Below are 15,720 nucleotides of genomic sequence, written 5' to 3'. Positions count from 1 at the left end.
TCTTACAATGATAATAAAAGGGGACCAAGCCTGGCTCCTAATGTAACCAATGGTTACATGACTCCTCACACTTTTCTTCATCACAAATCAATCAGCAACCTTCGTTTTTTCCATTTGGTTTTCAGACATAGAACATTAAGAATGCACCTGGCTTTCCATCATCCCACGAAACTCGACACAGACCTCGGCAGTCGTGACTACGACCACCGGGAACACAGAGTAACACTCCTATAAAGCATCAAACGCAGAATAGAACATGCATATCATCTCCCCCTATTGCTTACCAGAACTACTAAAAACTGGATAATAGGTTTCCAGTTCAAGCTGCTCCAAGATTTGGCGAGTAGCCCATAGATAGGAGGAGTGACCTTCAATCACATCTGTCACATCAACCTGCAAATCCAGTGAATAACCATTACGGTCCCCTAACAGCAGTTTTATAAAAGAACTGGGAGTTTGGGTCCTGGAAATATAAAAGGACATGCAAAATTTCCCCTAGACAAAGAAGATTATTAATACATAGCTGAACTTTTAATCTGAACAATTATCTAACTAGGAAAATCATTGCATCTAAATCCTATCTTTGTAGCTCAATGGTTGAAGATCAAAAACGGCACCAGTCGCTGAGAATTTAAAGACACAAGTACGAAAGGAAATTACTTAAAACTGAAAGTAAGAAGACGCAATGTAACCATTTCTAATGTAAATTTTGCAATTTTACCAAATGTAAACATAAACTATAGATTCTATGATCATCAGAAAATTCTAAAGAACAGGTGAACAATGAGGAAACTAGAATAGATAGTTATATTACATTCTCAATGCCAGGGACGTCGATAGGTTGAATTCCAGCTAACCCTTGAGTAAGAAGACTGTAGAGGAAACAAAAGTGAGTTGGAACGCTTCGTAAATGCACAGGAGAGAAACTTGCATATCATATTTTCTTGAACATATAGAATTTGGTGAGTTGGGGTTTTTCATCTTTTAAAGATAAGAATTGACCAAAATAAATTATTTCTTGATTTATCCAAAATCGTCTGTCTAAACAGAATTCACACTAAATTGATATTATTTTGAAACTCACTGCTTTTCCAGAATTTCTTTCCCCCCAAAAAAAACTACCTTACAATTGTATAAAACCCCATTGAGAAATGCTCCGATCTAATATTTGATGATAGAAGCTGACTTGAATTCAAGTCAGCTTCAAATTCTCTATCAGTACCTGGCACGGAAAGCAATTCCAAGCATCCAATCATTTGTGGAGTATACGTTCACAAACCTTCCAGCTACCATCTGTGAAACAGTAGCAAAGAAAGGATATGACGTGTAGTTATTAGTAAAATACTTGCACATAGGAATAGAAAGAAACAAGTTGAGGAAAGTGCTTTGTAGTGTAGAACATATGGTCACCTTTCTAGCAGCTTCCCAGTTCTGATCTTTAATTGATATGGGTGCTCCAAGAAGAACCACTCTTTCCACAAGCTCGGCTGATAACATTTAAATATGGTAAAATAATTCATAAAAGAGCAGAATATTGGGAAATGATGATTACCGCTTTTTTCAGTCTCAGCCAAATATTGGAGACACTTGAATATTACACGTGCACCCAGTGAGTACCCCACAAGTGTCACAGGCCTAGAATTATCGTGGGAGAAGCTATCATCATTTTCTGAAAAATAGAACAAACTTCTAACTTTAAGGTAAGAGTGTTGCACCTGTTCCCTTGTAAACCTTTCAACAACACATCTGCCAGCATTCGACCAGCTTTGTCTGATCTATACAGAAAATCAAAGGCAAAAGATTTCTTTGAAAAATACAATTCAGAAATTGTCCGAGCATAATTTAGATATTAGAGTGAGAATAAAATGTCAGAACAGTGAGATCCGATGAGCTGATATCCTAGTAAGCCTCTCATATATATGTAGCAGATTCTAGATGAATATAAGAAAGGAAATACATACGTGTCTGACACAAAACCTGTTAATAAGCTAGGCCATAACACGAAGACAGAGCAGTTAATTGAAAGGAACGGGAGACTTTGACATGCATGTAATCTCGATAAATAGCCTAGACTAAGAAATGAAGGGAATAAGACTAGTCTACTCTTTTATCACTTTCACCATCCTGGGCAGAGAGCTCATCTCCCATGACTGATACTCATGCTAGAGTTGCATGATCATGTAGGAGCAAGCTATACGGTTCTTTTTCTTTTCTTTATACTAGGTTTTGATTAGATTGTTCTCAATCTTCTAATTATTGCAATGCTGCACTAAAACTCATGAAAGAAGGCAATTTTATTGCTACAATTTTGTGATAGTCCCTGTAGTTACGAAAGGCAATGAAAGCAATCTGTTAGGCCCCATTGATTCATACTAAGTTTAACTTCATCCCCTCTCACCCAGTTACTGCAAAAAAAGGCTTTCAGTGGATGGATGAGGTTATCGCAACCTTCAAAAGACTTAATAGAGCTATGGTGACATCCCTATGTTAGCATCGCCGGACATCAAGTTGCCTTTTGTGATTAAGACTAATGATTCAGGCACGAGGTTAGGGGTTGTGTTAATTGTAAGATGAGAGGCATGTTGCTTTCTCTGGCCATACATTGTTAGTGAGGGCCCAAACTAAATCCGTTGATGAATGAGAGTTGATGGCAACAGTGTTATCAAAGTAAAAATTGAGCAACAAGCATTACGGTCAGCTTAGCTAGAAAGAGATTCAGTCGTAATTCAAAAAGAGGGTTACGGAACACTTTGGTATGACTTTGGAATTGTGCATCGAACTGGACTCGAGAACAAGGTAGCCGATGCATTGTCCAGACATTCATAAATAGCTTAGCTAACAAACTTCTCTATTCTTTTCATCATTTATTTAGTCAAGGTCTGGAAAGAGATCCAAGAAGTAAACTTTGAGTTTGCAAAGATTCTGAAAGAATTACGATACAATTTGCAACAGGGAAACTTGCTCTACAAAGGATGGTGGTGATATCTAAGACCTCAAGCCTCCTTCCCTCAATTCTTTATATGTTTCATGACTCAATCTTAGGGGAGCACTTTGATTCTTTTGTACTTATAAACGCTTGACATGTGAAATATTAAGGTCAAGGATGAAGGCCAAAGTTAAATGATATGTGGAGGAAGTGTTGGATTTTCCAGAGGACTAAAATAGAGGTTGTGTTGCCTAAGAGTCTACTTCAACGAGGGACCGTCGAAATCACAAGGATATGATGTGATTATGATCGTGGTTGATTGATTACGTAAGTACGACCATTTTACTTTGTTTAGCCATACCTTCTCTGCTAAAGAAGTCACATCTGCTTTTATCCGAGAGGTAGTTCATCTGCATGGATATCCTAATTCAATTGTCTTTGATTGCGACAAGATTTTTGTAAGCCATTTTTAGACGGAAATGTTCAAAATTCAAGGAACCCAACTGAGGAGGACAAATTTTCATCCCCAATCAGATGGGCAATCCGAGTTTGTAAACAGGTACCTCAAGACGTACTGTATCCATGGACAGAATGCTAGTATAACACGACATACCACAACTCCATTTATACAACCCCATTCCATATTGTTTATGATCGGCAGCCCCCCTATGGAGAACCACCAACAACTCTTTAGGGGTGCAGTTTGTTGAGAGAGATCAGACATTACAAGCCCTAAAGAACCATTTGAGCCAAACACAAGAACGGGCCAAGAAATTTGCTGATAAGCCATGGAGGGAGTTAGTTTTCCAAGTGGTGGGAGACTCGGTGGCTTATCAACTGGAAGGGGCACGCTGAAAAACAAGGTGCTAGAGTCCACGAGGGCATTGTTAGGCCCCAACAGGTAAAAAAACAACTGCAGGAGGGGTAAAAAGGGAAAAGGAGAAGTTGACAGTTCGAAAGGTTGAGAAAGCAAGAGTACCGAAGTCAGAGAAAGTTGTTATAAGGTGAAGGGATTTGCGTAGTGATTTTTTGTACAAGAATTGGAGGAACCATCAGGATGAGGGAGAACCAGCAGCTCTCTCAAGGCATCTATGTGTTTTCTTCTTCTTTCTCTTTAACTCTTGGATTAAGCTAGCAATCAGATACCATATTGTTCCTCTGTTTATTGTGTTGGCTGGATATTTTTTTTGATTTACGTTGCAGGTTATAGTTAGGAAGAGGGGTTCCACTCATGAAATAACAGAAGACTTTCCTCATTTCCATCTTGCCGTCATTCCTTTATAAACTACTACCACCAACTAGTAACTAGCTCCATCACAAATGTTTCCAGTCCTAACTAGAAATTTCAGTATTGGCTAATATCAACAAAGAATATGTACTTGAGCAAAAACTTGAAGCGTTAATATTTCAGAAACCAGATTGATGAACAACTTGCACGCCTACTATATATTCTAAAAACACCTGGCGCTCAAAACTTGTTTAGAACCTGAAGGTAGCTCCTTCAATCAAAGGAATCATAACCTGTCAACGGCAATTGTCCACTTGCTGTCTATGAAATCAGTAGCCGAAAGTAAGGTAGCTGGCCAAGCCAGTGCTACTAAAAGAGAGCTCAAAACAGTCATCATTGCACCACGCGTCATCAACTCCATTGCAAGTCCTATTATCAAGCAAAAGAAAATCATCATTTAGGCAGGAAGAATTTTTTATTGACTAATAGTCACAACAGCATAGGAATTCAAAGATAAATTACTTGAAGTAAGCCAATCCTGAATTGCAGTGCTCACTGCAATTATATTTTTAGATTCCCACTGCAGTGCATACCTAAACATTAGCAGAGGAAAGAAAATAAGCTCGTTCATCCCGATAAAACAATATTAGAATATATAGTTTTTAAATTAAGTGCCACCGTAGGGTCAGGTTAAAGAGCAAGCAAGAAAAGATTTGAGTAAAAATCCAAAATATGCTTCAACTACATCGTCACACATTCGAGATAACCTAATTGAGTATGTTTAAGACCATGGTGTACCTTTCCAAGTTGTTATTTAGTCCTTCCCATGGCCTTATGAAATCTTTCTCATCGAAGGCAAAACCTGACACAGTTATCTCAACTGCCAATCTCTGAAATAAGTAGATGTTATCAATTTCCATGTTGGAAAACAAGTGATATGAATTTGTGATAGAATTAAACAAATCGCACAGAAGTGTCTAATATAGATCCGAAATGCACCAAGCAACAAACAAGATACTCACGCCTTTGTTATGATTTTCTCCAATTGGTTTAAATTCAAACTCATCAATGCTCCCAATTCTCCTAGCCATTTTGGTTCCTGTAAGTCCTGCTCCAGCAGCTGAGTTGGAACAATATTTAGACAGAGGTATTAGCATAGTTCTCAATAGATTATTTTCAAAACATCAAGCTTGCCTAAAAATACTTTAATTATTTTCAGTCTGATAAGGTTATGTGAATAATGAATTTAATTACAGCATAGAACTAGCGAGCATAACAACAAGCAGGAGCCCTGGAATGATGTTTGGCATCACTACCATAGTCATTACGTTGGAATACAGAAAACAAAGACGAAAGGTTAACAATAGAATGAATAGAAATTTGTTTAAGTAAATCTAAACTCCCACTTCCACTCTATATGATGTAATTACTTCCAACTTTTTATGTATTATCTTACCACCAAAGGATGCAGCAACAGCCACGGATCCAGCAACAGTCCCGGCAGCACTGGCAGCTGCAGCGAATCCGCTTGCACCAATGACGGGGATGATGGTACCCAATGTTGGAGCTAAGGCACTAAAACCTGCAGCAATTGCTGGTGCAGCTAATCCTGAAAACAAAAATAAAATCTCCTTACTAATAACAGAAAACATTAAACTAGAACATATTTTCCTAGAATCTTTGGTAGTTCTTATACATGATAGAATACTGAAATTCAGAGACCATGTACCTCCCGTAATTGCCATCAAGGTCCCTCCAGTTAATGCAGCTGCACCAATAATACCACCACGTTTCCACTTAGCCCAGTGACTCTCCTTTGTAGGGCTTTCATGACCTATCTCTGCCACGCTTTTAGCCATAGCCATAGCTGAGCAAGCAACCATTGTCTCAATTGCTTCCTGCAAAGCAGAAAATGTCACCCATAAGGAGGGGAGGAATGAGAGAAGAGAAAACAAATCATCTAAAAATGATTAAAAAAAAAAAACTTAGTTGATGAAAATTGCTCAGGTGATGCTAGAAGAGAATGCAGAGAAAAAAACCTGAATGCAAGTTCACGTAGTTGTGGTATGAGATATACTGAAAGCAATACTAAATTATAAATTGGGTCCACATATTTTACTGAAGAAAAAGTACAATTTATGATTTATAGGCAATTGTATCACACTAAAATCTACTATTTTTCATTCAAGGTTCGAGCACCTATATTGTTTGTAGCAGCAGCAGCAACAACAACAACAATAATAATAAATCTCAGTTTTTGGACCAGCTCTGTGAAAAAAAAAGTGGTCGAGGAAGAAGTCAATAAAGGTTCTAAAAAGAATTGAGGATGCAGATTTTGAAGAAAATATGTTGGGTGATTATGATGCTTCCTGTATTAGTTAGACTCATCGTCCTGTTTGTGAGTAAAAGGAGGAAACTGGTGAATTAAAAAATGAACAAATTAATGATAAGAAACATAATGTTGGACTAGTTAAATTATTTGAAAAGGAAATTTTTTTTAAAATTTCTTATTCACAGAAAGATCAGTGGAAAATAAAGGAACAGAAAACGATTGTTTATGATGGAAGTTACAGAGGACCTTCACCAACAGTTCATGAAATAAATATTGCTATATGAAAGTTTGGTGAAGTACTTGACACAGGCAGGACTACAACTAACACTCATACCAAAAAGGAAATATTGAAGGAAAGAAAAGTACCACAGGGGAGATAGAGTTATAAAAATCTGATTCCTACAATTAACTATAAGAAAGATGAATTGGAGAAGGATGCAATGGGAGCTGTGGTATCTTTATGAAAATTTGAAGATGGAATACAAGGGAATTGGGAAAAGTGGGTTTAGAGAATCTTGATTAAAGAAACTAGTACAGGGTGCTCTTTTTTTCCTTTTTTTGTCTGCAGCACAGAAGGTGATAAGTAGTGAGGAAAGTGCGATCTCTGTAATAATGGCAAATAAATAAATAACAAAAGTTGAGCGTGCAAACCAGTTTTATCCACTTGATATCTACCCAGGTTGATAATAACCTCAAAGCCACACGATGCCGGGCATCATAACCTTTTCTTTTCCGGGATTTTTTCTTGTCGTCTACGCTTAAGTCAGCCAAACAAGCAGATAGAAGCTCATAGAGAACAACCACTTTTCTCCGGTAGCTAAGCATTTTTTCCTCTTCAATTGGTTGCTCAATAGTCTCAATCCATGCTCCACCATCTGGCCGTTTAACAACCACTGCATTACCATCAGTGCCTTCTGTTTGCTTGTCAAATTCTTCAAAATTCAATTTTTCCTTGGAAGACAAGCACTTCTCTCGCCATTCATGTTCATATTCAAGACACTTTTCATTAGACTGAGAACTTATAAAATTCTTCTCCATGTTATCTGCTATACCATCAACAGATTTTGATAGAGCAAGTTCCCGTTCTATCATCTCAGAAGAATTTTCTTTGTCCTCTGATAGCAACCGCAAGAACTGAGACAGAAGTTATATAAAAATGTGTTACAGATCAAATTACACAATGGGAATCACGTATAATATCTATAACGTATTTACACGCAGAGACATATGAAATAGATAAGTCTAATAAGCTATGCCACAGCAAACGATTAAAAAAAAAGTGCAATGATGATTAATAGATTAATGGTATCATAATTTATGGGCAGCAGCTCAGAAAGAGAAATAAGATAACGTACTGCTCCAATGTGATGCTTAGCTGTACCGGATCCTGAAGTTTCCTCGAGTCCAGGCCAAGCTGCAGAGTCGATCTCTAAAAACCTGATTGCGTGAAAATCAACATTGAGACATTCCTGGGAAGATCGACCAACAAATTCTTGCAAAATAAATAACTAGGAAAACATTGAAATAGAAAATCCCATGTTCTTAAGCTTTGCTCTTCTTAAAATGAAACAATACTTATGGTTTCATTTCTTTTAAACATTCTACTTCTAGACATGTTATGGCTCCATTTCTTTTAAACATTTAACAATCTCGAGGAAAATTAGTTTTTCCACATAAAAAGAAAAATCAATAAATTTCATTGATGGAAAACCAACACCAAGGACTGTAATGGCCCAAGCTCACCGCTAGCAGATATTGTCTCTTTGGGCTTCTCCTCAAGGTTTTTAAAATGTGTATGCTAGGGAGAGGTTTCCACACCCTTATAAGGTGTTTCGTTCTCCTCCCCAACCGATGTGGGATCTCACAATCCACCCCCTTTTGGGGTCATCGTCCTCGCTGGCACTCGTTCCTTTCTCCAATCAATGTTGGACCCCCACCAAATCCACCTCCCTTCGGGGCCAACGTCCTTGCTGGCACATGCTCATTTCCACCCCCCTTCGGAGTTCAGCCTCCTCACTGGCATATCGCCCGGTGTCTAGCTTTGATATCATTTGTAACGGCCCAAGCCCAAGGCTAGCAGATATTATCCTCTCCGGACTTTCCCTCAAGGTTTTCCTTTTCCTCTTTTCCTTGTTTCGACACCGTTCAAATCAAGGGTCACATCCAACAAGTACCATTCAAAAAAACTAGTTTCTGAATTTCACAGATTAAACAGTTGCGTTCCCAAACTCTGAATTTTCATCATGTTAAACCACCCGTGAATCTGAAATATTGTTGAGTTAATTCATCTTCTTAATCTATTCAAATCAATCATATAACGAAAAAAATTTACCAATAACAACATCCAAAATCAAATATGATCGATCAGGAAAAAAACTGAAACAGCATGCCAGAAGCAAAATCAACCAAACGACGCGAAAGCCAATTGTAGAATGAACAACAAAAGACAATTAGTAAATTTCACACGGAAATGAACAAGGTAGGAACGAACATGAATACAGGACGAAGTAGGCCCGATGACTCATGGACCCAAAGCTCGGGATCATCAGAGACCGAATCACTGCTACTGCCGCTACAACTACTCGTTCGCTCCTCCACCAGAGGTTCATCATCGGAATGCCCTAAAGGGCGCGTCTGATGGATCTGGGCCTGATGAAGAGCAAGTGCAAACAATGCTCCGGAGGCATAGCGTTGAGTAGGTGCCAAGAAGGATGTCATCTGCATGGATCAAGAACTATAAAACGAGACGCTGAAGCATTCAGGCAAAGACGGCGAAATGGATTAATGGGTTCCCCAAGTTAATATCATCAGGAGATGGCGATTGATCGACGACAATGACCGAGTCGCCAAGAGCGATTGATGTAATATGAATCAAATTCTGAAGCTCCCTGTCACAATCGCTCCGGTCCCGGAAGCGTCGTTTACCGTTGCTTCCTATTCCCTGTGATGGAAATCGCCTCTTCGTAGTTCGTGTTTTTTTTTTTTTTTTTTTTTTTTAAATCGGTATCTTTGCAGTATTACCAATTTTATACTTTCATACGTATAGCTTCTTCATTGGTTCTAAATGAAGTATTAATTATTTTTTTTTAACTCTTAAAAGTATTTATTTGGGTTGAAACAATTACTTTGCTTTTAAGCCTATTGCTAAAATATATGGTCTGTTTTGCCCTTATTATCGTTACGTTTTGGCCCATTGTATATTGTTGTTAGCCTCATGATTTTAAAACGCGTCTAGTAGGAAGAAGTTTCTATACTTTTATATAACGAATGTTTCTCTCTAACCGATATAGGATCCACAATCCACCCTTTTGAGGCCTAGCATCCTCGTTTGTACAAAACTCGGTGCCTAACTCTAATACCATTTGTAGCATTCCAAGCCCACTGCTAAAAGATATTATCTACTTTGGCCCGTTACACATAGTCATCAACCTCACGGTTTTAAAATGCGTCTACTAGATAGAGATTTTCATACCCTTGTAAAGAGTATTTCATTCCCTTCTTCAATCGACCTGGGATCTCACAAAAACAATGAATTCAAGCCTCTCAAACCTAAGATTATCATAGAAGTTCAAGCAAACAATGGTTCCCAGAAAGCAATTACGCCAAGAAGAAGAAGAAAAGGATGTAAATAAATACCCTGAGAATGTGAAAAAGTCTAAACAATCAGGTATTATTGATATTCATATTATTCCACAGGCCTTCTAAATGGTGCAGCTTTCATGTTGTAAAAGTTACAATAATGTTAAAAGGATCGACTTTCCCGGACGAATAATGAATGTAAAAACCGAATGTGCAGTGTATAACAATGGAACTATCAACTACATATGCTTAAAAAAATGCATGGAGCTCCTCCTCTCCTCTATTGCATAGTTTTTATCATTTCTCCTCCATAATAATTAATATTTACAGACTCCGCTGCCCTTTGGGTGGCGGCCTGAAACCTGAAAGAAGACCATCTATTCCGCCGCTGAATGGCGGCCGTCTGTTCCACAGGGAGATCTACAACTACACTGAATCTTCATTTCTCGAACTAGAACTACATAATGTGTTAAAACAATTGCTCATTTGGCCATATTTCAGGATCAGTTGCAGAAATGTCTGTCCAGCTTTTACGACCTGTAATCGTTGCCGATCTTATTCCCACAATATTCCTGCATAAGCCAAAGATCCGGGGAAATATTCCCGTACGTACGTCTTGCTTGTTTGTCGGAGTTTCAGATTGGTTCAGTGATATGTTACAAAAAAGGATTTTCGTCCCTCGACTTGATTACCGGTTGAGAGTTTTCTGCAGTTCATGGTTGCTCATCTTTCACTCTGATGTGACCTGGAAACTGCAAATTGGCTGTGGAACTCAATGCGTCCACCTTCCCCATCTCAGCTGCTGGACTGAAAGCGTCGACCGAAAAAAAACAATCATTTCTAGAATCCCGAGTTAGTCCCTCGCTACAATTCACCATCGATGCTGTGGAAGCCAAACCACTCAAGCATTCCATTGCTTCCACTTCTGCCAACAAATCTGAGACAGATTCATCAACCAAGGAATTGAAGTCATTGGGTTCATCAACAATTGCCTCCCAATTTATTGTCGCCGCAGTTGTTTCATGATCGTCGATTATATCAGATGATTTCAGACCAGAGGCAGTTATGAAACTGGAGTTCAAGTCCCCAATCGGCCTACCTGGTGCAGCTGAATACCCACCCCATGCACCTGCTGCTAGTTGACTAGGAAGCTGTCGTCCACCCGCTAAGCTCAAGGCGCTACTCCAACTAGGGCCAGAATTCTGAACAAGAACGCTCGAAGATGCAGATTGTTTAATTTCAACATCTCCACTCATTGGTTTCAGGGTAGAATGAGGAATCTCTGATGGCTTGAATGAACCCATCAAAGATAGACCACTGCAATTAGAGTTCCATTCACGAGAGGAAGCATCTGCAGTCGGAGCGGTCCAGTTTTGTCCGGAAGATTGACTAGAACAGTCCTCACAATTAGACCGTTTCTTGCGACCAGGTTGGCAATGAATTCCTCCCAAAGTAATAGTCTGGGAATTCTGATCCTCGTTACTGGGGCTGTGGTTTTCCTTGGCATGATGAATTTCAGCCGCCGGTGGTTGTAAGGATAACGTAGCGGATGAAAGTAAATTCATAAGGGATGGGTAGGACCACGAATTGTTGTTATTCAAGGACTCGTGTGCTACCTCAGGGTTCCCAGCCGGAGACTGATTCGAGTTGACAGTATCAGCAGGTGCACACAAATCTTTAGAAGGTGAACTTGAACCAGTGCTCATCATAGGCTCGTTTTCAGCGTCACAAGCTGCAACATGACCTTTCTGCTCAGAGTTGCTATTCCTGATAAAATCCATGACAAACCGAACAGAATTTGTACCAGAATCCATACCTCCATTCCTTTGATCATTATGATGATTATCAGGACCATCCAAAGAAAGTCCATTTCCTCGCCCTAGACTCAGAAGATGACTGTTGTGGAATAAGGAAGATGCTTTGTTGTAACATCCATTTAATGCATTGGTTAACAGTATAGAGTCATTTTGTGATTCGGTTATCCTCCATACTCTAAGATCAGGAGAGAACTGTCCACTATTGTTCCAATTGCGTAACTGCGTCGTAGAAAATGGACCCTGAACTCTTCCAGTCGGATCCTGGTATTGCCATATCCTTTCCACTTCTGCATCATTAGAAAAAATTCCTAACCCAATAGAAAGTGGTGGAATTGAGGCTTCAGGTAAGACCACTTGATAATTCCCATCAGAGGACACAGGAATGGCAGTTTTAGCCTCACTTGGTACATTCCAATTATTTGGTACAAGACCTCGTTCAGCACACGATGTTTCACAGGTTCTGTCACTGGGCAAGCAGTCACCTTCTTTATTTACGTGAGCAAGTAAACTAATATTTCTACTTTGCTCTGAAGTACTAGTTGAATTTTGATGTACATCACTTCCACTACCATTTGAATTGGTTTCTTTTCGTGGTGAGTTAAGCTTCTCCTCTTGTTCCTCAAAGTCACAATTTCTAGATCTCTTGAGACTTCCTGCAAATATACGGATAAATGTACAGAATGCACCATCAAGGACAAACTTGGAAATAGTTCCATAATAACATAAGACAGTGAACAGACCTTGTCTTTTCTTGTTTGATTCATCCTTATCTTCTTCAGACTCGTAACTTGGATCCATAGTTGGATCTGAACGTACTTCAAGAATTTCGAGAAGCCTGCGCTGGTATTCTTCAGGTGACTTCAGATGTTGCAACTTCTCCGCAAAATCTCTTAATGTATGGAATAGTCAAGGAATACCATAAAAGTTCAACTACTTTCAAAACCTAAACAGAATAGAAACTAAAAATCTTCTATAGATACAATCATCCACAACAAAGTGACAGTTTAGGAAATCTTCTCTCGAGGATCTTGTAGCGCTTGAATATGGGTGTAGAACAAATTACATTATCAATGCACAGATGTGTAGTGTAGTAAACAAAGCCAGGAACCCAGATAACTTGTCATGCGGAAAGGCATTGCAAAATTTGAATTTAAAATAAAAGGCATAAAACTAAAATTAAAAAGAACCTCCAGCTTGCATCGCTAAATTCAAGGGTGAACTTTTTAGGGAAGAGACACTAATCAACTACTCAATATTCATGAAACAAAGAATTGCAAAGAACGGGTGAAATGAAAAGAAGATATCACGTTGGAAATAGAGGTGGTCCACAAATGTTATTCAGCATTATCAGTAAACATGATAGCAATAAAGGAACAGAAAGAGTGGGTTCAAATAATGTTTCATAAAAGGATATTCATCCATGTTGCCCTTCACACTTGCTTGATCGTGGAGGTGAGTGAGTCGGGAGATCTCCTTTTGAAGCAGCTGGACAGAAATATGACAAACATACAACAAAAAACGAAACTAAGCACGTCAAAAAACAGCACAGTGCTGAAAGAAATCAATCACATGACCAAATATGAAAACAATCAAAGTTTTCTTAGATGTAACTAGCCATATGACTGACCCACAGTCTCAAGAAAATCCCCCCTACTATTTAAGTGTGTTGGACAAAGCTTGACAATTTTTATAACTTCTTAAGCCTGACCATGTTTCTGGCCTAGTCAAACCAAGAAAATAGACCAAGTCATCAACCATTGAGGTATATGAAGGAACTATAAATAAAACCTAAATCAATACATAAACCTGGGGCGCCCTGTACGCACATTTTTTTCCACCAATTTCCAGAATAAAATTGATATTGTGCTACCTTCTCAACATCCTTCTTCGAATAATTCTCATATTTCATCTTTCTATTATTGTTTCTGTTGGATTTCCTTTCGTAATATTGATGGTGTATTATGTACATATTGCATATTTATACTCGTAATATTTCCTTCCTTATTGCTTGATGGTTATTCTTCTACGTAAGAGGACCTTGTACTTGTTTTAGATGTATATGAAGAAATACAATAATATTATGTTTCTTCCCTAAATTCAAGTTGGTATTATAGCCACAATCCTTGGTGGTCTCACCCTAGTCACCAAATCGGAACCCTAGCCACCATTGGAAAAGGGCACCCTACCTCTAGCAGGCCACTTCAATTGCAAGTGTGAGTGTGCAATCTCGTATTTGTTAGTAAACTTTGTAGAGATTCTAATTGTCATATCATTTCTTTGGATCTCATTGTATTTATCAGCATCGGGAAAAAAATATAGTTCGGATGTTTGATGGTCTCTATTACTTCGATGAAGGTTTTTCTAGTAACAAAATAACTCAGGGTCTTAGTATTAGTTCTCTTACTGTTCATGAAAAAATCATGCTTTGGCATCATAGGTTAGAACATCCCAATTTTTTTCAACCTTAAACGTTAGTTTCTAGATTTATTAAAAAAATGTTGATTGCACCTCTTTTTCAGTGTAAAAGTTGCATCTTTGCAAAAAAAAGAAAAAAAAAAAAAAGAAAAACCATTGATCCACATATCTACCAACATCTTACAAAGCGTCTGAGAGTCCCCCAAACATGTGATTTGATAAACTTATCAACAAGCTGGCTATGGAAGATATCTACAAACCAACTTGAGGAGAAGTGTTGGATTTCCTTTTATATCTTCTGTAATGTGGATGATATATTATGTATATATTCCTTTGTTTCCTTATTGGTTGACGGTCTCTTCTCCATAAGAGGACCTTGTATTTGTTTTAGATGTGTAAGAAAAAATACAATAATATTATTCTTCTCCCCTAAATTCAAATTTCTTCTACCACCTTCACTTAAACTATCTGTCACACTCTCTACCACCTGCACTTAAACAATCTGTCACAGTTTGTAACATAATTCTATATGAAGATTATCCACATTATTGATCTTTGCAACATTCCCAGCCAAGAATCAACCATTTAGTGATGTCAACTTCAAATTCATAGCTAACCCCACCCTAGAAGAAAGAGAAGGAAAAAAAAAAAAAAAAAGAGAGAGAGAGCGAGAAAAAAAAGAAAAAAAGAAAAAAGGACACGTTTTGGCAACATGAGAATTATTAAATAAAAAGAAGAGTTTATCAGCATATTAGTTTCTTTACAGTATGTATATTTCAATTTACACCTATATGGTATAAGTTAAAGTGAAAATTAAAACACAAAGTCCCTAAGCATCTTACCCCTATAATAGTAATCTATAACATATCATACGGTTTAGCCCTCTTTTAGAAATAGTTGGAAACGTAAAAATGCATACAACTAACACTTAGTTCATTGTTTCACAAATAGTTGCCCATATTTTCAGTTAAGAAAAATAACATCAATGCTTCTATTTGAATAATATTCGCTTGCTATTTCAAGTAAAAACATCACATATAAAAACTAATTAAACTAATTTTCCATTTTAAATAGAATCAACCCACATATAATGGGAATTCATGTAAGTTTGTTTCATTAAAGATCTGTTTTTGGGCAGGGGGATTCTCTCTACCCCGGCACTTAGGTTGTTGTGTTGTGGCATCAGGTAGGCTGTTATTTTGTGGCATTGGTTCAGCCTTTCTAAAGTCTTAGCAAGTAAGATGTGTATCCTATCTAATGTCAAAAATAGATGTGATACACCAAAGATGTTTGGAATGGAGATGAGAGTAAAATTCTCAAATATTATTGGTTTGAGGATAGTCTTTAGTCTGGTATGTGTAATGTCTGATTGTTTCCTAAATGGGCAAACAGCAATGAGCAAGCTCTATCTCTACCACCCTCC

General features: G+C 38.0%; 2 protein-coding genes across 4 annotated transcripts in view; both read right to left on the bottom strand.

Moving 5' to 3' along the window:
- Positions 1-9,477, bottom strand: LOC111482927 (transmembrane and coiled-coil domain-containing protein 4-like). 2 transcript variants are annotated; one of them, XR_002718281.1, is made up of 15 exons: positions 8,978-9,477; positions 7,842-7,923; positions 7,138-7,620; positions 5,884-6,052; positions 5,611-5,763; positions 5,177-5,274; positions 4,953-5,044; positions 4,677-4,747; positions 4,448-4,583; positions 1,716-1,770; positions 1,553-1,635; positions 1,411-1,487; positions 1,223-1,293; positions 815-872; positions 1-393 (listed from the first exon to the last, which is right to left on the bottom strand). XR_002718281.1 is itself a non-coding variant. In XM_023128973.1 (15 exons), the coding sequence occupies exons 1-15, from the start codon at positions 9,208-9,210 to the stop codon at positions 274-276; spliced, it is 1,986 nt and encodes a 661-aa protein (XP_022984741.1). In that variant the 5' UTR covers positions 9,211-9,477; the 3' UTR covers positions 1-273. The 2 variants fall into 2 exon arrangements, 1 of the variants encoding a protein (XP_022984741.1); XM_023128973.1 differs by having other exon boundaries at positions 1,716-1,775.
- Positions 9,478-10,130: 653 nt separating this feature from the next.
- LOC111482677 (zinc finger CCCH domain-containing protein 44-like) overlaps positions 10,131-15,720 on the bottom strand; it is a 10,248-nt gene continuing 4,658 nt past the window's right edge. Inside the window, exons 8-11 of one of the 2 annotated variants that reach the window (XM_023128580.1) lie at positions 13,297-13,367; positions 12,623-12,777; positions 11,882-12,535; positions 10,131-11,797 (exon numbers count right to left, since the gene is read on the bottom strand). In XM_023128580.1, the coding sequence (XP_022984348.1) occupies positions 10,779-11,797; positions 11,882-12,535; positions 12,623-12,777; positions 13,297-13,367 (1,899 nt within the window). In that variant the 3' untranslated portion in view covers positions 10,131-10,778. Of the gene's footprint in view, positions 12,536-12,622; positions 12,778-13,296; positions 13,368-15,720 lie in introns of both variants that reach the window. The other variant, XM_023128579.1, reaches the window with a different exon arrangement.

Source organism: Cucurbita maxima, unplaced genomic scaffold, assembly GCF_002738345.1.
Source record: "Cucurbita maxima cultivar Rimu unplaced genomic scaffold, Cmax_1.0 Cma_Scf00008, whole genome shotgun sequence".
Lineage (NCBI taxonomy): Eukaryota > Viridiplantae > Streptophyta > Magnoliopsida > Cucurbitales > Cucurbitaceae > Cucurbita > Cucurbita maxima.
This window is presented reverse-complemented; position numbering and strand designations above follow the sequence as displayed.